Genomic DNA, 23,721 nt, shown 5'->3' with positions numbered 1-23,721 from the left:
CCTCGATTTATGGCCAAGCCTGGCCCGAATCCTTATGCGGCGCGGTATTTGGTTAGGTACAGGTTCGCTCTGGAAAGGATGGTAGTCGGGTTTAAAGGAAGAACCGGAGGAAGGCGGTAAGTCTGCTAGATACGGCCGTTATTCTCCATTTGCGATTAGAGCGGCGCCTCTACGAGGTGCTTCGATCCATTCTTTCGGATCGGAGACCGCGACCCGTTGCATCTCGGACGCAATATTTCCATTGGCCTGACCCGACCGTGATGAAACGATAGAACGTTTCAGAGTAATCGAGCGATCCATTTATCTCTATATCGCGAGGAGACATCGATGCGATGAATACGTAATACATGGTCGATAACGACGACGATTCGCTGGACACGACTCACCACAAATTCCGATGAGTCAGGTTTAGCTTATCGCGTACAAAGGAAATCAGAGTAGACCGCGCGTGTTCCACGATAGCCGGGATGCGTTTCACCGGGCAGCGTTGCTATAGTACATGTAACTACGTATTTTTGCAAGTCGCGGGCGCATACTCATGTGGAATCCAGGATCCTGGATAAATCCTCGTAGGTAGGAACAGTGCGTAGGGGTGGGACGAGTAAATAAAATCAATTAAAAAGTTTGGTCGCGGCGCGAAAGTCGGAATCAGAGTTGGGGAGTTGGCGCAAAGTTTGTCGTTGCATCGCACGCGATTCTATGGAACGCGTGCGTACCGTGGTAGCGAGCTGAAACTCGTGCCATAAACCGACGATGCACGAGCGCGTAATACCCTGCTACCAACGACCGTCTCGCGGTAGTTTCCTTAACTTTCAGACTTTCGCGTCGAACTCGTTAATGGTTTTCGGTGGTGTGCGCGCACACGGCCTCTTCGTTGCCATCGCTTCGTTGCTCTCAACGCTTCCCTCCGCTCGAAGCTACCGTTACACCGTCTTCTAAGCGAATTCTCTGTGAATTTATTCGTCTGTTTATTCCACGGTCGTCCCGCTATTCTTTATTCAGTGATAGCGATTCCATAGATAATTTCGTGTTTGTCGATCGTAATTTATCAATTCCCAGAAAGGAACATCGTATCCGAAGAACGAAGTTTTGTTAAAAAAATAACTGAAGAGGAGCGGACGAATCGATTGAAAGTGCTTTATCACTCGCTCTCTGTTCCTCGAAATCTTGTTCGCTTTGTAACCTCGTACGTGAAAATATTTCAGCGGAAAAATATTTGCGCTCGTAACGAGGTACGAGTAATTTTATCGCGAATTTCAGGAGAGCATTCCGCGGAGATAATTTGATGAAGGAAGAAGCGGGTAGGAACGGTGAAACAATTTTCCGACGGTATTAGCGAAAACGAACCGGATACTGGGAACCCGTGCGTTTGCGGGAACGAGAGCACCCACGGATCGTTACTGAAGGGAGAGACAAGAGAACCGAACCTCTGTATGTACATACATATGTATGTGGATCGAAGCATCGCGCGCCTGAATCATCCACACGATGTCCGCGCGCGTATCGACGCGTTTTCGAGGCCGAGAAGGGGAGAGACCGATGCACGGAAAGAGAGAAATAGAGAGTGAGAAAGCGAAGGAAAAGGGCTCTTCCCTCGGTCTCCCCGACCCGTGATTACTCTCTGCGGTGTATCGATCAGACGACGGCTCTCGCAATCCCGCGATTCGCGGAATCCTTCTCTCGGCGGCCTACCCCCTTTCCCTTCGTTTCGAGAAAGAGAAAAGACCTCTCTCTCCTTCTTTCGATCGTATCGGTGATCAAGACTAGGAATGTCATTAAAGATCGCGACGCCAAATCGACGAGGATCCTCCGTCGCCGAGCGTCGAGACATATACGCGATAGCTGAGGAAGACTGTGATCGGAGAACCGGATGGAACGGAACGGAACGAGCGCGTGGCTATTACGGGACCGCGGCGATTCGACTTTTCTCTCGCGCCTCGTTTCCTCGTACGTCGTACGATATGTATACTTGCATACGGATGCCTCGCGCCTCAGGGCGAGAAGAGAGTAGCGGAAGAGCGACGAGAGGCGAGGCGATTCGAGTGGACTGGAGAACAGGACAGGTTTTCGGTCGCGTGTATCGATAGCGACGAGGTGACTCGCGACGGTGGAAAGAGACTACGGTTCTGCCTGAAAGATGGAGAAGAAGAAGAAACAGAAGATGGTGGCAACCGGGGTTTAACGAAACCGGTCGAGGTCCGTCAAACCGGTTCGGCTGGTTCTCCGTTTGCCGTGTCGGCTCTCTCGTCGCGTCGCACACAAGGGATCCCGGCGGCGCGGTGGAACGGAGATATCGACCTCTCCCTTTCCTTCTCCTTCTCCTTCTGGGGCGTCCAACGCCAATTTCTCTACCCGGTCCTCCTCTACCCCTTCGGAACGCATACGTGTATCTCGAACGGAGATCGCCATCGGTGACTCTCTCTCACGTCCGTACGCCCTTGCGTTCGTGTGCACGCTCCACCACACCGAGAGGATCCCCTTTAACGCTGTTAACCGAGAATGCGACTACACCCACCACGAGTCCGCGATTCTGCTTGCCTCGAGAATTATGGCGCAGAGGGATCCTCGTATCTCCGCCCCTGTTTGATAGTCCCGTCGCGATATAAACTTGCCAGGCTATCTCCGCGTCTCTCTCTCTCCCGATCGTAACTCTTCGTCCGTGTCTCGATTCTCTTCCCGTCGATCTCGCTCTATCCTTTCGCGAAGAAGGCAACGGGACAACTGACGATGGAAAGGGTAAGAGAAGAAAGAACGTCCTTTCTCGACGCTGCACGCGTAGACGCGTGAGCGTGTATCTACGCTATGTACGTGGACGCGAGGAGGAATTCCTCTGTACACGGTCAGGGAAATCCGTAACGTCAAACCGGCTCGTCTCTTGACCCACTCCACGGTTACACGGTTCGGTCGTAATTTACGCTCGTCGCGTTGCGCACTCGTAAAGTGGTACGTAGAACACGATATCTGTGTATCTAATTTTTCGTTAGAAGAATAAACAAATGCGACCGAAAACGAGTTTTGGAAAGTACGGTACTACTTATCAAAAGGGAAAAATGCTTCGATTATCGCGATCTAATTAATTTCTCGATCCGGACCACCGTGTGGCGGCTGGTTGGCACGAGGCCTGCGAGTTTCGGAACAAGAATGAGAAGAGAGTGCGGGAAAGAGGTCTCTGGCTACTGGCCAAACGTTTTATTTTTGTATCGAGTCTCCCCCGGTATCGTTTTCGCTTCGTACCCAGCACCAACCCCTTCCTCTCCCTCCACTCTCGATTCCGATCCTCCTTTCGCTATTTTCTCTCGCTTTCGCGAGAAAATCTCTCTTCGACCGAGTCGTTCGGGAAGCGAGTTTATCGACAAACGCGCGCGGGAGATCCTCGTCCTCTCCCGTTGCAGGGTGCTGCGCTGGCAAAAATAGAGCGGTTCCGAAATAACCAGCCAACGCGAAACGCGAACGTCTCGAGAAACCATTTTCCGATCCTCTTCGTCCGCCGCGCCGTTCGTCTTGCCCACCGATCTCCTCTCCTTCCGCCGTCCTGCTTCATTCACCGATCTCTCGTCGCTCTTTCGTTCCACCAGCGTTCAAAGCTCGATCATTATCGTCGACCGATGACTCGAACGTTTGCGATTTCGAACAAACGTTTAACCGGCGTCTACTCATATTTTTGGCTACGAGAAAGCTAGGCCGTCGAACTAGTAGTTCTTTCTCTCTCTCTCTCTCTCTCTTCCTTTCTCACGAATTCATTTTTCCTTTGAACCGAAGGATCTTGAAAAATATTTCGCGTACTAGGACGAAACGGTGGGGGGCAGTTAGGTGGTAGCAAGGATTTCAAAGATAAATGAGAATTTAAACTTGATGCGTAGGAAAATTTGTCATCGGATCGGCGGCTACGATCTACGATCGCGGCTAATCCGTCGTCGTTTCGATCGTTGTTTCAGAAAAGAACTCGGCGACGCGAAACAACCGACGAAGACGCGTCAGCGAGGACGGCAGTCGCGAGAAAGACGCGGACGAACGTGGTTTATCGACGCGACGAGAGGATCGAGAGAACAAGGGACCACCGGTGGCGAGACTCGGCAATCGTATACCGCGAACGGTGTTGGAGGAGGCGAACGACGAGCGAACGAGCAGCGCGGCAAAGTTGCGAAAACGAAGCACCGCTGCCGCGAACGGTCCGTCTGAGAATTCGTTTCAGAGACAGGCGCGACGAAGGCAGAGACCCGTCGACCAAGAAACGAAATCTGATTCGGAAGATCCGAACGAGAAGTTGCTCGAGCGGGAAGACCGTCTGACCGGCGGATTAGAAGACAAGGGGGAGGAGGAGGAGGCGGAGGAACGGGCAGGGCAAAGAGAAAGGGGAAGCGATCGCGACCGGAACGAGAATCAGGAATCTCGTGATCCTCTCGCGACCAAGAGGCTCAGAACAAGTTCGATCGGTGGTGGAAGACTCGAGAACGAGATAAAAGAGGAAGCTGGCCAGGAAGTCGCTCCGGAGAAAGTCGAAGAGTTCAAAGAGCAGGAGGATCACGACGTCGAGGCTGAAGAGACGACAGAGAAACTCGAGGAGAACGAGGAGAGTCGATCTAGGGAACGAGACAGGGAGCCCGAGCCTCCCCCTCCGAACGAATCTGTAGATCCTGGAGGCGAAACGATCGGCGCCCAGCGGGATCGGGAGGATCGGGAGGATCGGGAGGTTCGCGAGAATTGCGAGAAACGGGCGACGCCGGTTAATGGATCGGTGGTCGGCGAGAAGAAGGAGGAGGACGACGACGACGACGCCCTCGCCGTCGTCGCTGCCGCTGCGAGTCCCTTCGCGGATGGCGACGCGGTGCTGCTAAAGCCCGCGGACGAGTCCAAGATCGAAGACGTCGCGCGAGAAGAAGAAGAATCGGAAAGGGATCGAAAACGGACAGAGGAGAGGAAAAGCGAGACTGAAGCGACGACGAAGACGACCATCACCGAAGCAGGCACGGAGGATATCGCGGTGGGCAGCAGTGCGAGGGCCTCGAGCGTCGAATCGGTGGTCGAGTTGGTGGAATCCAGCAGTCAGGACTCAGGCTCCGTGCTGGAGAGGCTGAGTCCGCTTAGCAGTAGCGGCGGCGGCGGTGGCTCTGGCAGGCAGAGCCTGCTCCTGGAACAGCAACGGGAGCAGGAGCGAAACCGGCACAACGAGAGTCCCATCATCTTAGCCGAGAGACTGAACAAGCCGCCACCGCCGGTCGCCGGTCACCACCAACATCACCACCTCTACCTTCACACGCAACAGCAGCAACAGCAGCAGCAGCAACAACAACAATACCACCACCAACAACAGCACTCGCAACATCAGCAACTCCACCACCAACATCATCAGCGATACGCGTCGAACAGTCCAGTGACGCATCACCACCACGCCCAGCAGCAGTTGCAGCTACAGCAACAACATCGAATAGCAAGTAGCCCACACCATCAACATCATCATCAGCTGACACCTTCGTCGACGAGCCTCCTCGAGGTGCAACAGCAGTCTCACGCATCGAGAGGCGGCGATGAGGCCGGTGGCCTCATGGAAGTGGAGGCCGGGGCCGGTTTGCCTGGAAGCGGAGGAGTGCTCGCCGTTGTGCCGTCGCCGACCGCCGCGGCGACGGTCGGCGGTATCCGAGCGACAGGGCTTGGACCCGGTGGAACGGCCGTTACCGTCCCGAGCGGCACATACGGGGACGTGAGAGACAACGGGTCGGACAGCGGGGTCAGCTCTCTGAGGAGCGCCGGTTCCGGCGACGAGAGGAGCGGAAGCAGAAGCTCGGCGCTGAGCGTCGAAGAGACTACCGCGACCTCGACGCCCGTGGCACCCACAACCCCTGCCAGAATTTGGCACGTGCAAAGCGTCCAGCACACTTCGTTGCTGATGGCTCATCCGCAGCCACCGCCGTCCACCGGACATTCGGGTCCGGTCACGGCACCTCCGGTCGGTTACCAGAGTTCGACCGCGGCCCCGCCGCCGCAATCGAGTCATCATCATTCCGTCATTGCGTCCGAGATGCTCTGGAGGTCGCAGAGGTATCCACCGCATCCGCACTCTCTGATCGCACCCGCGCAGCCCACCACCGAGGAGATCGTCGAGAGGGAGAGAATGCTGAGGTGAGTGTTTATTCTTTTGCCACGACATAGTTTTCCGCACCAGCCGACTTTTGACCGAAACGAAAGTGTTCTCGTATTTACATTCTCTATACTTGCCATGAATGGATCGCATGGTTTCGGTTACAAAACGTTCCCTACACGTAAAACTCCCGTTAATTCTAACGATAAGACAGAGAAATCATTTGCAATATGTACTATCCATGTACGCGTACACCCACGTACAAATGCGCTTCCGTTGCTTTTCGTAAATCACTGAAAAATAAGTGTTCGTGTGCAACGAACGATTTCTAGGTTGCGGTTCGACGCGACGACGCAATTACGAGTCGAGCGCGTGAAATTCATAGGATTCGTGGCATATACGAATATTTAACCCGTTTAGAGGGAATCTAATTAACTCCGCGCCTAGTCAATAGCGACGTTTGGCTCAGGGAGAGATGCTTAAAATCCGTGCGCAACATCGTCGATTTATTCGCGAAATCATCTTCGCCTCTTCTCCGTTTGGAAATTTCAGTGATGGCTGACTATCCGTGTGTAACAACGCGGAAACTAAAATTTTGTCGAGCTCGAACGGCTCGTATTGGTTTTTCCGTTCTCATTCACATTCCTCGTTTTCCTTCTCTGATCGCTGATTCTGTACGTTCTTGCCTGTCGAGACGCGGAGATCTTGACGCAGATCGTACGTGGGAAATGACTTCTCGTCAAGTTTCATTAATTTTTTGCTAATAATTGTATATACATGTAAGAGAGAGGCGCGTGGACGAGGTTTTCGATTCGTAACGTATGGTGGGCAACGACCTGGCTTATCCTCGAGCCGAGAAAAAAACGAAGCGGTCGTTTCTAATTCGAGAAATCGTTAGAACTGTTCTCTCGTCGACGATATAGAGAGGAGAGAGAGAGAGAGAGGTAGAAAGAGCAGAGAGGGGTTGCTAGGTCGAGGCTTTTCACGAGTGGAAGAACGCGCAACGAGATTTGCGTGGCTAAGAGCCATAAAACGCGTCACGCACACGTGGTGCACATGCACGCGTGTGCGTGTGCGCGTACGTGTGCTCGGCTGCGCGTTCCTCCGAGTGGCTCGACGAGTGCCCAGCCCATTAGCGTGGATCGCGAAGGTCCTCAACCCAGTGAGTCACCGCGGGTTAATAATTACTGTATAGTATGACATAGCGAGTCTTCTCCCTTTCTCCGTCCGTATCCTCTTTTCTCTTCGCATTCACAGCGTCTCGTCGTCTCTCGTCTTCCGTTCCGAAACGATCCGGGTTACCGGCGAAACCGAAAGAATGGCGTCGAGAAGGGGAAGGTCTTGCCTCGATTGCTGCTATTCGGGGAACAGCCGGTATCTCTGATAATCGCGTAAACTTCGGGACGAGAACTTGGTCTCGACGGCGCGCGTATTTAATATGATTCCGCTCCGTTTCCTCGCTACACGTCGACTGTCATTATTTGGCGGTAAAAAAACAGATCATTTAAAGAGCAGGTACGAGGTCATCGATTCGATTATCACGGTGCTCGCTATAATAGGTCCATTGATATTTCGATGGCCGTCGATTGGAGTTGATTGAATTTTTGAAACGCACGAACGATTAGTTTTTTATCGACAAGAACGTTACGACGCGAGACGTCGTCGTCGATACGAATGGTGTTCGCGATCGATATCCGGTTAATCCAGTGCGAAACGTAACTCCAGAAACTGGAACAACCAGTTATTCGACTCGCCGCGCCGCGAACTTGACTCCCACTTTCGCGCTCCGTTGTTAGTCGTTCGAACACTAACCGATCCGCGAGTCGTCGCGAAACGAATCCGAGAAAGACGAGCAGTAACAGATACGGAATTCGTCGCGATTCTAGATTCGTCGTTCACTAGATCGGGAATAATCCGTAGTTCGTTCGAGCGAATTTCTTAGACGGTGATGACGATCGGCCCCGGTGGCAGCGTCGTTGTTTGGAATTGGAAATTCGTTCAGATCGACCGTGAGAAGCGGGACAAGGAGAGAACGCGCGTAAAAGGAAACACCGAGGACGACGCGACGCGGAATCGATATCGGAGCCGAGTCAGAAACTCGAAGGTTGGATAATAATAATTTTTGTCTCGTCCGTGACTGACGAGATTCATTCTTTCATTCGCGAACAACTTCGAGTGATTCGCTGAATCGAAAATATGCCTACGCGTCACGTGCGGTGCTCGCCGCGTGTTCCAGCTGAATACCAAGCGCGGAGGCACCGGCCATCGACCGACGACGCGCAAAATCGTTAGCGCAATTTCGCTTCCCGTTTATTTTCATCGGAGTCGGAAAGCCGTGGGACAACCGTTCCACGCAACGAATCGCGCGTGTATCGGATACGCGGTAATTGGCCCGACGATACTATCTTTCTGGGCTAAATTAATCTCGGCGTACGGCGCGGGCCAATTAAACCGACGCAACGGTGGTTTATCGTCCCTGCTCGATCTGTTCCCCGATCGAGGAAACGATTTTACGTGGGAAAGTAGGACCGAACAGCGTTTCGAATTCCTTTTCGATTTCGATTTTGATTTCGACGAAGCACAAAACGAAGATCGTAGCAGTAGGTGGATCGATCGGAGGAACAAAAAAGAAAAGAAGAACGCGAGAAAGATGGAATGCTGGCAAACGAGAGCGGAGGTCATGGGCACAAGTCTGATTTCGTCCCGCTCCCCGTCTCCGTGTCTGCCATCATTTTTATTTTATTCTCTCCTCATTCGTTCCTTTCTTCCCTCGTTTCTCTTCGTTCGCCTGATGCACGAGGCAGATCGTCAGATCGCAGACCATAGTTACGCGTACACTCAGCCCGCGTAATACGTAATGGGTTTGAACGTAGGTAGGCGCTACATGCTCGAGTAAATAGAAGTCGAACCCGTCAGACCGGTTTTCCGTACCCTCTTTCATCTCTCTCGCTTTCGATTCTTCTCCTTCGACGCGTTCCGCCTCGACGAGCCGATCCTTCGCGCCATCGTTCGCGCCATCCTTCTTCCCGATGATTCTCCTCCCTCGCAACGTATCGGATGTTGAATCGACATCATTCCCCGTCCGCACCTCTGCGATCGATACCGAGCATCGTCCCGTGACCGTACATCGTCCGACCCACGAGTTTTTGGTATTTTTTTTTTCTTGAATTACACGCGAGAGTCAATCGTCTTCATCGAAGCCGCTAAACCTATCTAACGAAACGACGCGTTTAGTCTCCTCGATCGTTCCGCGAGGTGTGTAGGGCGTAGTTCCAGTTTATCCACGTTGCACGAACTAGTCCGCTGCGATTCTTATGCAAATCATACCGTGACGCGCACGATAGCGACTACATACTTACTCGGAAAGCTGTAATCCGCGCGCTATAGACTATGAAGTATACCGTAGGTCGTAATTCGTAGATCGTAAACCGCGGACGTACCGCGGCGGTACTTACATTCTTGCCTTGGCCGAGTTCGAACAAATAGAACGAGACCGGCGCCGAACAAGGCGACGAATTCTCCGATCGTGAGTCGCGCGACGTTTCGCGAAACACGGAACACCTTGACTATGACTCGGCAGAAAATAGGAGTTTCGCCTTTCGTTTCTCTTCGACGGCGTCCGATCGACTTTCGACCAAGCGCGTATCGTTCGGTATCGGATCGCTGGCAAGTTTCAAGGCCGTCGCAGCGGAAGATACGCATCGAACTTGTTGCATACGCGCTGCCAACCGACCGTGAAACTTGCCCGTAACTCGATTTCGTCAACTTCCTCCGGACGGACTGACCCTATCTCTCGTAGGATCCGTTTCTTCTTCTTTTCCCTCGAGCCCCGTTCGCCCGCGTTTCTCCTTTCGGTCGAAATAGACGCGCGCGATCCAAAGATACCGAGGCGCGATAAAAACAACTGCTACGTACTGACTCACCCGAAGCTGCCTGATACACCGCGAAGGAACGGAGATGGAGGAGTAGGTCGAAGAAATGGACGGTGGGAGAAACAGACAGAGAGGACGAGAGAGAGAGAGAAACGCGAATCGACGTGGTCGGCGATAAAACGTTGCCGTTCCGCTGGAACCAGTTTCGAACTCCGTTTGCGCAATTAACTGCCACGGCTGTTTTTCTCTCGTGGGCACACGTACACGCGTACACGCGCGCGAATATCTCGTTTTATACCAGTCCGTAAACCCGTTCCGGAACGACCGAGACACTTCGATCGGTTACGATCGTAAAAACCGATTCGCCGATAGTTCTCGGGAACTTTTTCCTTCCTCTTCCGTTTCATGCGGCCGACTTCTAGCGAACGCGAGCACGATTTTTCGTTCGCCATTTCCACTCATCGTCGTCGAGACAAAACAAAACGTCAAACTCGAACGAACTCTTCGTAGTTCTAAAAAAGATTCCGTCCGTAAAGGGCTAGTCGACAGGTAGTCGTGACCGTTTCCGAAAACCGTAGCCATAGAGCAACGACACTGAACCCTCGGGTCCCCTGATCCCGATAATCGATGAACGAAAGCGTACGAAGGAAACACGTCCACCCCCGAGTTTGGAACATACCACGTCATCGGATCTGAGGTAAAACTGGTTCTCGTTGGGGCGCCGAAACCCGATTTCCCTTCCTTCCTCTCCTCTCGTTTTGTTCCATTCCATTCCATTCTCGTGCTACGCTCGGTATACCGGAATGCGCGCACAGCTGGCACAGCTGCTACGTTATCGCTGCCAATTTGAACAGTGCCGCGTGTACCCGTTGTCCGTAATCGAGATATTCGCACGAGCAACAAACGGAACATTTTGTTTTCCCTCCCTCCTAGCGCGATGCCAGAACTCCGAAACTCTGTCCGATGAATCCTTGCCGCTGCACTCTTTCCGTGCATCGTCAATTTCCCTATCGTCAACATCCGTTTATCGGAACTACCATTGCCATGAAACGCGGGTGAGAGATTATTAGATCCCATTCCTCGTTGACCGATAGTAGACGTTGCTATGCTCACCGGTTTATCGTCGTTCCCCTCCCCCGAGTACCCAGCTGTCTTTATCGGTCCTTCGATGTATATTTATCGCACGAGACGACCGCGACCTGTAGGGCAATTGTTCCTCTCGCGTTGAGTAACGCACGGTATAATTAAACGATACACGCGTGTATAGTTGACGGGTGCGTAACTGGCTGGTATTAACCTTTTAACGGCTCGATAAATTGTATCATTACCGTGCGGAGTGCAGGACTTTGCCACTCCCTATCTGTCCAGACGACACGACGTGACGCGCGCGCTTCATCGCTCGAACTTCGTTCGTACACGCACCGATACTAGGACCACAGAGGAAATACTGAGTATTAACCCTTTTGCGCTCGGGCGAATCAACAACTCGAGATGATTTCGGCTATATTAGAGAAGAACTTTAGGGGTACTTCAAATCATTTTATACCCAAAAGAACGTATACGAATAATAAAATTTAACCAATTTTTTCATTTTTATTAAATACAACAAAATCTATTAAGTATTACAGTTTGCAATTAGTTTTCGTGTCGTAGCGGCGACGCTCGAGTACAAAGGGTTAAAGAGTGAGTTTTTCGTCGAGCCAGTTACAACTCACGCTACACACCACGCTCGCCGAATCTCACGTGTACCCTATATCATGCACCACGTTCTAGCCGAGTTCTCTCCTCTCTTTTCCTCATTTCGCGCCGTTGGCATCTGCGGGATAATCGTTTCGCGATATTCAAATCGAACCTGTACGGTGGCGAAAAAAATCGTCACACCGTTTTTCATTGGAACCGGTCGAACCGGTGTAACTGGTTTCAGTCTCGCGGTACGTAGAACCTGTTTCTCTCTCGTCCCGCATCGCTGACAGGTTATTATCGATTTTCACGCGAATTCGTAACGTATTCCGTCATCGCGTCAACGAGGAATCTAATTATCGCTAGCGCTATCGGGCTCCTCTGGTTCCCCTTTTGGCTCGTCATCGGTTGTCGGCAAATAGGAATAGTCGAGTAGCGGGAGCAGCTCGCAGGACATTGCGTCTACCGCGTATACGTATCGCACCACACAGAACAGCGATGATAACGGTAGTAGCGAAGAGCGAAAGGGGACGTGTTCGTTTTCGTCCGACTAGCTAGCAGCTAGCTAGTCAATGTAGAGAGCTGGCGTTCTGATGTCTCGGTGGTTATACGGATTGGGTGAATTGGAATTGCTAGACGGTTGGACAGTTCGGTATTCGAAGCAGTCGTCCGTCAAGCGAAAGACCCGAGTTCGAGTCCTCGTTCAAAAGGACCGATAGCTAGTTAGTTAAGTGCGTACGCGTACACGTTAGTTACTAACATGATTTAAAAAGAGCGATTCGCGTTAATGTCAAAAGAGAGGAATAGGTATGTTTATTTATAAATCATACTTGCAGAAACCCATTACAGGATTAAACTAGAAATATAGAAGGAGAAGAGATCCACGAGTCGAACGAACACCGCGTCGGGTCCTTTGGGAAGATCTGGGTCGTCGGCTGTGTTATCCTAACGGTATATACGAGGGGAAAAGAGAAATGGGAGACGAGAGGAAGGAGAAGGCGCGCGCGCGCGTTCAGAGCAAAGGTAGACAGGCAGCCAGGCAGGTACCTACGTATCGAGGGAAAGGAAACGAGAACTGAGAAACGAGATTTTGCTGTCGCTCGAACGATTCCAATCTAACGAGCGGAGAGAGGACGGATATAGCCGCGGTTGAATAATTTATATCGGCGCTGGAAACTGCGGACGTGGCCGCGTTCGTTTGTAAATGTGGAAAAGGAAGATATTTAAATGGTAGATGGATAGGCACGGCCAGTCGAAATGTCGCGACTCCCCGACGGACGACCAATCTCGTTTTAATTCACCTGTGCGCCCCCGGCGAGACCACGTTACGTCGCCTCGGATCGGATCGATGCGCCATGCGCTATGCGGTTTCCTCGTGACACTTGCTTCGACGGGGATCGCTGTTTCATCGTCGAGACGCGAAATTGATTATCCTCGAGCAGCGTCGATCTTTGCACACCGTTGTTTCATTCCATCCGCGTCAGCCAATAGTAGACGCGGTCGACCTTCTTCGGAAAACGTTTTTGCCTTCGTTGTTGCTCGCTAAATCGAAACGCGCGTTACGTATTTTCTTCCTTCCCAGATCGTTAATCGCTGAACAAGCGCGAGTAAATACTGGGAGTAATCGCGGGGTGAAGCGAGACGACGAAACGAGACGAGCTGAGTCGAGGGTTGGCTGTGCGGCTGGTGCGGGCGAAGGCGAGGGTGCACGTCCCGGGGAGACGTTTAAGCGCGTTCCCGAGCGTGCAGCCCGCGCGTGCGTGGAACCTCTGCTTTCGAGGAACCTCTGGTCCAGCTCTCTTTTTCCTCTTCGTCTCTCTCAACGAGAACGAAACTGTATTCGGCATGATTCCGAAAGAGAAACGAGATTCGCGTTCCTAAAGTGGAGCTATCGAAAAGTTTGCCGGGGCTAACGACCCGCCGTCGATCGTTCGGTCGGTGGGGGACATTCGTTGGACGCCAGCGACGTTCGCGCGGTCAATCGGAATACGTACTCGCGTTGTACTGGCAACGACGTCGTTAAGGTGTTTCGCTGAAAATTGCAAATTCGCGATCGAATCAGTGTTCGCTAGCATCCGACGCGTAACCGATTTCTCGCGTCCTGATGCACCGGAGCACGTTCGCGTACGTACCATAGTCGTGCTACGTCAAAGGAATACGTTATCATCGACGATCATGGGGAGAGAGCAGGGAAGCGGGGGAGCATGGTGTGGGTCGTCGCGTAGAGCGAAACGAAACTAAGCGGGCACTGGTAGTAGTGTATGTATAAACGCTGTGTAGAGTCGTGAAGTGGCTCAGCCGGTGGTTACTCATGGCACATTGGCGCTGCGCGGAGGCCTTTGACCTCTCGTTTCTCTCTCTCTCTCTCTCTTTCTCTCTCTATCCGCGTCTCTATCTTCGTCCGTCCGTTTCTCTCGCTCCGCGCTTCTCTCTCTCCCTTGACTTTGCCCGTCCACCCTCTCTCTATTCTCGTCTCGGTTCTTCTCTTTCCGTCGGTCTGGCGTCTGCTCTCCGTTCTTCTCAGAGATCCATCGCACTGCTGCGCGGCGCGGAGCGGAGCGGAGCAGAGTCGAGCGAAGCCAAACGAAGCGAAGAGTCAGAGAGGCAGTTCATCGTCGTTATTCTCCTCTTTTTCTCGGGCAACGAATACACACGTACGTACACGTGCTGTTGCTGCGAGTCCCCCCATCGGGTCCGTCCGCTCGCCGCTCTTCGTCTTTCTGCCCTGTCTAGTTCTCGTTTCTGCCTTCTGCTCGTCGACCGTTACTCCTCCCACCGACCTCGGGAACTCGAACTCGACTCCGCCGCATCGTACCACCCCGCCGCGCCGCGACCTGCATTCATCGCCCAACAAAACCTTCGCAACTCTCTCGACGATAAACGAAACCGTGCGCTAAGTGTATTATAACCTCCCACGTTCGCGCTGTTAAAGGTCGTGCTTTAACGAGCTGCTTCTTTCTTACGTTAGCCGTCTCTTCTGCCTCTTTTCTTCGTCTCGTATTTTTCTCGTTCTTCCACCTTCCTCTTTCTCTTCGGTCGTCCTACCTCGCCTCATTTCTCCCTTTCTCTCTCTCGTTCTACGCCGCCGTTCGCTCTTCGTTATCCTGGCGTTGGGAGTAAACTACGCCTCTGCTTTCGCCCGTGCTTTCTTCGCGCGCGGACGATTACGCTGCACGAGCCACTCGTCTCGGATCGATACGCGGGCTACTCATTCGACCGTTTCCTTTTTAATCGCAACAGTAATTGGAATGACCATCGACGATGTTCCACAGATTAGATCTTACCTCGTTTTCGCGATATCAGCTGACCCATCTCTCGATCATACGCGTAATCTCCGTAATCTCCGTATCATAAAACGGTCGCTGTAACCTTGTAGATATGTACGTACGAAATACATGCTCCGATGATACATCCGGATTCTCGCTCTTTAATTGTTTCGCAATTCATTCTGCTTAACTGCTCGTGAATACATATACGCGCTTAGCAGTGGAATTGACCGGCAGACCGACCGACCGACCGGTCTTCTTCGATTGCAACCTGTCGCAAATCGCAACCGGTTTCTCCTAGGAAACGGACGTCGACCAGCGACGTCGTCCCTTCTGCTTTCTTCCTCTCGTTCAATGGTGAGTCCCGCGTGTAGGAATTCTTTTGTTCCGTCGTTCATTGCGAGCCACGTTATTATGTAATCCCAGAGAGTGAATGCCGCGCGTTTCCGACCTATCGATCTCGCTCGCGTCGCGTTCCAAGCCTACGATCTACGCGGAAAGGGGAAAACGCTCGGGGCACCGTAGCCGACCGAGGAAAACGAGCTAATTGATCGCTTCGTGTAGCTGCCTCTGCAAAAACCTGTCCGTCGCCCGTAATGTAACTGTACGTCTCCTTTAGACCATTGAAACACAACGTTTCCCACGTGACGCGACCGGCGATAGACGGAATCGGGACTACGAGGTACTTGTATACACACAGTATACAAAAACGAATAATCGTCTAACATCGATTTTCTCTCTGCCCGGCGCGGGCGTGCTTCGTGTCGTTGTTCAACCCGCTGTGCTTTCGGAGCTTCGACCTAGCTGTTCTAGCCGGTTCGGACGAACGATCGTCGTTCGCCCTTTCAAACGATACAGCAATAAACGAGCGTAATGCGCGCGGACTCGTTTCATTTTTGTTTCTGCTTTTCGAATCGTCCCCCTAGGATATATGGGTCATTTCGTATGTACGACTCGATACCCGGCGTGCTGTACGTCGATGAAAAGTAGGAAGACGAACGAGGAATGAAAAAAAGGGAGCTCGCGAAGGCCGAAAGGGAGGACGAACGAGGAAGGAAGAGAGAGAGAGGAACGGTTTTATAGTCGACAGCGCGCGTTGCTCGACGTAGCGAGCAGGAAACACGTACGCGGCAACAAATGGTAATAATAAAAGGGGCTCGTTCGTCGGCGATCCGTACCGAGTAACAATGCGGGAAGCGTGTGCGTGAGAGGCTGCATGCGTTTGCTTCGCGGAACGAGCTACCTTTTTTCCCACTCCCATCATCGTCGTCGTCGTCGTCGTCGTCGTGGAACCGATCGATGCTTCTTTCTTCGCGATTATTTTTCGGTGCTCGTTACCGGATACAGTTCAGCGCGATTTCGCTTACTATCGTCGAGCCAAAACTCACAGCGTTTAACGTAGGGTACGCATATGTACAATGGCGTACTGCATGCAACGAACAGACGCACGCGTGCATGCCTGGGAGACGAGCCGGTCCGCTTGGAAATAACGATCCTTGCATCTGCCCTTCCTTCGCGTCGCGCCGTAGCAACGAGAACGCGCGTTCGTGACATTCGCGTCTGCCCGAAATGCATATGCGCGTACAAGTGTACATATGGACGGCAGGTGTATAGACAGCAGAAGTTTTCGGATAGTCGGACGACGAACGGCGCGGTCGACTTTCCGCGAGCGCTGGCCTCGTGAAAAAACGAGAGTAGAGAATAACGTCGTCGCGTCGGCGTCGGCGTCGGCGTTGGCGAGGTCATGGCACGAATAGCGATATATCTAACTGAACAGAATCGTTTCATGAGTTTCGTCGCGCGTCGTAGGTCGTACACTCTTGGTCTCCTGTATCGAGGTCGCGCCGCGTGTATATACGACCGTTCCAACGCTCGTAGCATTCCTGGCATCGGCGATCGGCGAATTCGGATCGATCCTGTGCGACTTCTCCGACAACGATTGATCTTGTCTGTTTTCCTTTAAGGTTTCGTTAAGACCCCACGTAATTGCTCTTTGCCGAACTGCCGTGCTTAAGGATGTATTGGCTATACGGTCAATTCCAGAAGTTTATATGTACCTTAGAAAATCTCGGAAAAATTTTTTTTAGGTCAAAATNGGTAATAGGAATCTATAATAACAAATTCAACATGCTAGCATTGTTTAAGTATATAGCCTATACATTCTTAAAGAACGAGAACGAAAGTCGATTAGGCGGAAGCGAAATTAAAAAATTCATTTCACTCACGCGACTCGTCGCCGAGTTTTACAACGTCGATACAGAACCGAGGAAGTTACGATCTAGGAGAGCGTGTGCAAAGTTGACGACCCGCGTATTCTCTTTCAGTGCATGAACGATCGCCTCCGCGATCACCGGGCGAAGGTTGCGACACTTGATTCTACGAGTAGCCGTCGTCGAGTCCCATTCTAATAAACACGAGCACACGCACGATCACGCGTATTTCTCCGTCGGCCAATCCCTTTCGACTCGTCACTCGGCTATTTAACCTTAGTTTACAGACGATGCAGCTCGTATCGTCCGAGGCAACTTCTCCGCATTTGCAGGGCGATGCTTTCGTCGTCTCGAAGGATACGTTAAAATACAGGCCGCAATCTTCCGCACGCGTTTGAAATTCGACAAAGCGAATCGTAAATTACTGGATAGGGAGACAAGGCAGGTGGAACTTATACGACTCTCGGGAAAGGGCAGCGATCATCGATCGGTCCGATTTTAGGGTCGCTCACAAAATACTATACACTCTATCAATTCCCGGTTCTTCGGAATTGTACCTGGTATTTTAAAGGCAGGCAGGCAGGCAGGCAGGCGTGCGTGTGCCCCATGTGCGCGCGCGACCGCATACATGCGTGCCCGATGCAGCTGAAGCGACAAGGTCACCGGCATAAAAATGCCACTGCTGCGCATTCTCTCCCGTCTGCCGATAAAGCATCGCGACGTACGTGTCGGATGCGGCAAAAGAGTCGATGGGAAGGGTAACGCGTATCTATGCACGTATTTTCGGTTTCTTCTTTTTCGGCTCGAGGACGCCGTAACGCAATGCCGCGTTCCGTAATGCGATATTCCTCGGGGCATGTATTTACTCGCGCTGCGTCCAATTACGCGCGCAGCCAATTTTTACAGATTATTCCATTTAAATTGTATCGACGCGATCGCGATTGTATCGGATTAGGTCTCGACGGTTCACGTCCTTCGGTCGTCGGACGAAAATTATGGCAAGGTGCTCTACTACCGCTGTTATCGAACTACAAAAGTATTATAGAACGGCCGACGCATAATCTCTATCCTTGAACAAGAAACGGAAATGTGTTCGTGCGACCGACTGACGCGGCTAAGAGCATTACGTACACACGTGCGTGTGCGTGCACGCGCGAACACGATAGGAATGCGGGAGACAGCAGACACTCGAAATGGGCATTAATGTCTCCCTTCGGTCGTGTTACATAAACCAGCAGCTCGGCTGCCTGCGCTACGCGTGTACATATGTATATACACGTAGGGACGTACGTACATACGAAGCCACTGGAACCCAGCTATGTATTTCCTCGGTTAGGTTTCCCAACTGCTATTATTTAGAGACACCAGGGAGAGAACCGTGTTTGTTCGTTGTTCCGATTAATTTTGGGTAGGTTTACCCAGTACTGATCGCCTTCGATTTCCGGATTAGATACGAAATCGTTGAAGAGAGCGTTCATTGCAATGAGTTTCGACGCTCGATCGACCGGAGCGAAGAAAGGGTACGAGGCATTAGTCACCCGGTAACTTCGAGTAGGTATGTCGGTTCATATCGACTAATAGGAGTCGTCTAATGCACGCGAAATGCGACGGAAAGCCAGACCTTGCTGGTGATATTTATTTGCCAAGGTAGCGCAAATCGCGTTCAGACCGGCGTCCATGTACCTGTTACCGGCACAATGATAAATCACCATCTCGTTACGTTCTCCGATAAGAAACTTACTATCGCGAGCGCGAAGCGCAGAGGTAGGAAGAACTGCGATTTTCCTAACGTCAATCGAGGAGAAAAGAGATGTGTGTACAGAGAATGTAATAAGCTAAAGGAGAAAGAGGAAGGAGGCGGAAACATGCATGCTTCTCGCGCGGAACCGAATCTCTTGAACGCATCGCACGCAGCAAGGACGCTTCGAAGAAGCGCAACTACGTATGCGTCGTCCGTCGTCGTCGTCGCATGGGTTCGAGAGAGAAAACGACTCGGTGCTTCGAATAGACGCCTCCGTGTTCCCGAGGACGTTCGCACGTGTGCAGAAATATTACATACTTACGCGGGTTGGCCGGAGGTCGGCCTAGCTCGGCGCGGCACGGCAACGACACGACGCGGCACCGTACAGAACGACTCGGGAGTACTTTGCATAATAAAGCGGGAGACAGGTTCCGTAAAAAGGGTAAAAAGGCGCAAAAAGGAACGGCAGAAGTTCGCCGTTGCGAGACCGAACGTCATTTCGTCTGAACGGCAAAAAAGCGAGAGGAGAGCGAGCGAGAGCGCAACGGTGCAACGGCGCAGGCAGTACGCGCGAGCACGTGTGCGTGAATGCATACGGAATATTTTTTGCGCCACAGAAGAGAGAGTAGCCGTGCAGCCGTGTATGCACGCTCTCGTGTATGTACGTATGGTATAGGTCGTAGGTAGTGGTGGCAGCGGCAGTAGTCGTGGTCGTGGCTGAGTTGGCCGCGCTCGGTCGCTCGCCTTCGGTCGCACAACACGTAGGAAGGGAAACACGCGAGAAGGAGCGAGGGCGAGAATTGTCCGGGGCGAGAGGCAGGAACGGCGCGTAGAGCTGTGCGAACATGAAGAGCTCGAAGAGCGGTGTCCCGGGGAAGAGGGAGTGATAGCATTGGTAGGGACAAAGGGGAAGTCTGGGCTGGAAGAGTTGGGTGGGGGACGAGGTTTCCTCGCTGCCGCAGCCGCAGTAGAGTAGCGGCCTTCGACGCGATCCGATCTTGGTCCGCGTTGCGTCCTCGCGTGCGTTGATTCTCCAGTGTGTGTGTCGAGTGTGTATGTGTGTGGGAGCGTGTCACGCAGACCATCTTCTCTACGTTCGAGTTATCGTTGCATCTGCACCGTTTCTCGTTTCCTCCGCGTTTACGCGAGTGTGGCTGCATTCTGAAGAAGTGATCGCAGTGCTCGAGGCGTTTCTCTCTTGATTCCGCTTTGATCCGGTTGCGAGGATTAATCGGGCGTTTGTCAAATCGCATCGTCTCGACTGGCAATTTTTCGGATCGTACGGTGCACGAAGAGCGTGTGTGTCGAAGATAGTGAGGAGAAGCGGTGACGAACCGGCGCCAATCGACGCCCGTTTTCGCTTCGTTCTCCATTTGGTGCAGTGTGGATAAGAGAATCGGTGGCGGGCGTCCGCGTCGTCGCGCCATTGTTCGCAGCGGAGGTCATCGGAACAGCGGTGTATCGTTTCTCGTCGCAATCGTTTGCAGGAAAATGCATCGGTGATGGTGGTCTCGTCGTCGTCGTCGTCGTGCTCGTCGTCGTCGTCGTCGACTGCATTCCGGCTTGTTGCGGAGGTCGATTTTTTTCGAGCGCTCCAGTTTAAAGGGTCCTGCTGTATCCCCTTACGATTACAGCGAGAGTTTTTCTCGGCGGTGCAACGACAGCGGCAGCAGCAGTGGTGCGGAAAGTGTGCCCAATTATAAAAATTGAATCGCGCGTTCGTAATCGCTTTGGCTCGAGCGCGAGAAGCGAGCGATAAGGAAAAAAACGAAATCGCTCTCGACCATTGTTCGTCGGTCGATCAACGTCCGTTGGCGACCGCTTCGTAACCGTTCGGCAAGCTTCGTAACCGATCGTATCTCGTACAGTTCTCTCTCGCGCGACACGACCAAGCGATCTCGTCGTCGCGCGCAGTGCGCTATCATCTCGGACGATTTTGCGTTCGTAATTTTATTTTTGAACGCGCGGTGCTCCCCTCGATGCGACGCATCGTTACCCCCTTAAGCGCAGAGTGCGAACTTGATCAGTACGTGTTTTGGTATTGTGGTTGGACCAGTGAATAAATAAAAATACAGAAGAAACGCGAAGAAAGGGGAAGACTAAGAAGAGCGTGTAAATCGTGTGTTGTCGATTGAAGAGAAGAGCGCGAGTAAGCGCGCAAAGGGAGGTAGCGCGAGGAGAGATAAAGGCGAAGAACGAGGGATAGAGAGGGACAAGGATTCGCCATCTCCCGAATACGGTCCGGTTCGGCCGTCTCGAGAGATGAGCCGCGACGCTGGGACGCGGTCGGCGTTTCCTCGTACGATGAAGAGAAACGAGGAGGCGAAGAAGGCGATCGTGGGGATCGAACCGAGATCGAAGAAAGTAGAAGCATGCCACCGGTGCTAGGAGGTGCGGCAATGGCGGTCCTTCCGGTAAGCCCGCAGACGGCCACGCAGGGTAACCCGCACCACCACCATCACCACCACCACCATAATCATCACGTACACCAGGGACAAACGCAAGTTTTACTCGCGGCCGGTGGCGCACCGAGCCAGGCCCCGGCCCAGCCGCAGCTGCTTTATCAGCCGTATAATTTGATGCCGGTGGGCAACTCGCCCTCTCACCAAACCGCCTTTCACCATCATCCTCCTCATCATCAACATCAGCATCACCAACAGCAGCACCAACATCATCACCACCACCAACAACCTTCCAGCCAACAAACCAGCTTCCTGCCGGCGGACATTGCCAGCGCCGCTACCACTACTCTTACGCTGTAAGTGACATGACACCTGACTCTCGTTTCAGTTTCACCCTTCTCTCGTTCTCTATTTTCTCACTCTCTCTCGCCTCGTATATTATCTAGTTTTCCCGTTTATACGCGCGATACTCAGTTTCAATTATATCAGTGAAATAACCCGGGAACGAGCAGCGAGTTGGTTTACGCGATCGACCGATTCGACGCGGCCGCTACGGTATTACAGGTGCGATCGCCGTTCAGGTTCACTGACTCTCCCCTACTAGCCACCCTACTCCCGTCACCCCGCTGGTTCCCCTTGTCCCTATCCCTCCCCTCGCGCTCTTCGCTTCTCTGGGAACTGTGAACAACGCGAACTCCAAGCGATTTTCCCGATGCGTAAAGTCCTCGTTGTCGGGATTACCGCTACCAACAGTGATGATATGCTAGTAAACTTTGTATTCCAACAGAGTTTTGTACGTATTACGATTCGCTTCTATCTCTATCCGCGAGTTACAGTTGTATGCAGACCGGGGAGCTTCTCGGATATCGCGAGCTGAATATAAATGGTCCGACCGTTTATGGGAGGAAGCACCGTTATGCCTTTGGGATCCGCGTCAACGTTGGCGAGCGTTGAACGCTTTCGCGGTTTACCTGTATAGACGATCAGCCGTGGAAACTGTGCACAAAACGTTGTTCCGATGGTTGCATTGACCACGAGTCTTTCGACTTCCACGAAACGTGCAGACAGATATCGTATTAGCTGACGATCATTGCGATTGGAAACGATGGCGATTCAGTACCGCGTCGAGACTCGCGTCGTTCGCGATCCTGCTAAACGGGTAAAATTAGATTCGAATCTTGGTGGGCAAGAGGCGTGCGTAAGATTTTTCGGCCGGGGAACGACAAAAATAGTCGAGGCAGGGATAAGTCGGAAAAGCCTTCCGCGAAAACTCGTAGATCCAAATCTTCGAGCCCTTGTTTCGACATGTCGTCGTCTTCAAGGCCGATGGTTGATCCTACGTTTCGTAATGCGTTGGACGCTTCAAATTTAAAGATCGAAACGATATGATGCTACGTCGAGGAATCGGGGACTGAATCGCCGCGCGATGTTTGGAATATCGCTGGGGAGAAGAATGAATGTCGTTTCGACCGGAGAAAGAGAGAGTACACATCGTACGTGTGTATAGTGTAACGTAACGTAAATACACGCGCGTAACTTCGGAACTAGACGTTGCGAAAGATACGTTTCTATGAATTTATGGGTCGTATTTATTCGAGCGTGGCACAACGTAACAGCGGAACTGCTGACTCTCGCTCGTTCATTCGCGGATATGTATTTCGTAGCGAAGCGCGCGCGATGTACGGTATGCGCGAGGTATGTAACAGTTGTAATTCTCGTGGAAAAACTGTGGACGGCGATCGATCGGAACGAGGTTCTCTCAGTCGATTCAACCCTGAACCGGAACACCGGCGAAGAGAGAAAACGTACTCTACGATCGCATGCGAGTAGTCAAGCGAAACCGTGACTGGTAGGCTGGGTACGCCGAGCGCGCTTAATTAGACGGTCACCTGCCTCTCCTACTCGAGCCGCTGGAATCCTCGAGTCGACGTAGCAGGTTTGCCACGATTTAACTGTCGTGGCTTCCTTTCGAAATGGTAGTTCGAAAAATTATCGGGAAGAACTGCATTGAACGATGAAATTTTCGAGGTTCCGAGAAACCCGTATGTAGATTTCGTTCTGGCTCGAATTGCTTTGGTCGGAATAGAATTCGGAGAAACCGAAAAGTATCCGTGGCCAAAAGAATGGCTCAACGGTGAGAACAGGAGCGAGGCGAATTTTGTTTCGGCTTCCGAAAAAGAAGGAATTCCGGTTTCGTCTTCCCGTCAACCGGGCGTCCGATTTTCGCGAACGAGGTATGTCCCCGGGCGATCGAAACGGACGAACGGACGGAGATGTTTCGCTCGAGAGAGACGAGGGAGGGACGACGAGAGACGGAAAGAGAAAGAGACCCATAAACTGTGACTACACAGGCTCTGGGAAAACGTAACAATGCGGTTAATCGGGCGCCTGGCTCCTCGCTAAGGGCCTTCGGAAAGGAAGGGAGGGAACAGTTGGCGAAGGATCGGGACGAGCGGAGGCGAGAGAGGAAAGAA

General features: G+C 52.3%; 1 protein-coding gene across 5 annotated transcripts in view; it reads left to right on the top strand.

The window, feature by feature from the left end:
• Kdm3 (Lysine demethylase 3) overlaps window positions 1-23,721 on the top strand; it is a 77,493-nt gene that overhangs the window by 25,784 nt on the left and 27,988 nt on the right. For all 5 annotated transcript variants that reach the window (XM_026811951.1, XM_026812080.1, XM_026811999.1 and 2 more), the window contains one exon: window positions 3,936-6,117. In XM_026811951.1, coding sequence (XP_026667752.1) covers window positions 3,936-6,117 — 2,182 coding nt within the window. The remainder of the gene's footprint in view (window positions 1-3,935; window positions 6,118-23,721) is intronic.

This window comes from Ceratina calcarata, unplaced genomic scaffold, assembly GCF_001652005.2.
Source record: "Ceratina calcarata isolate Rehan_Ccalc_2016 unplaced genomic scaffold, ASM165200v1 scaffold1, whole genome shotgun sequence".
Lineage (NCBI taxonomy): Eukaryota > Metazoa > Arthropoda > Insecta > Hymenoptera > Apidae > Ceratina > Ceratina calcarata.
Note: the sequence above shows the minus strand (reverse complement) of the source record. Positions and strands in the feature narration are given on the sequence as shown.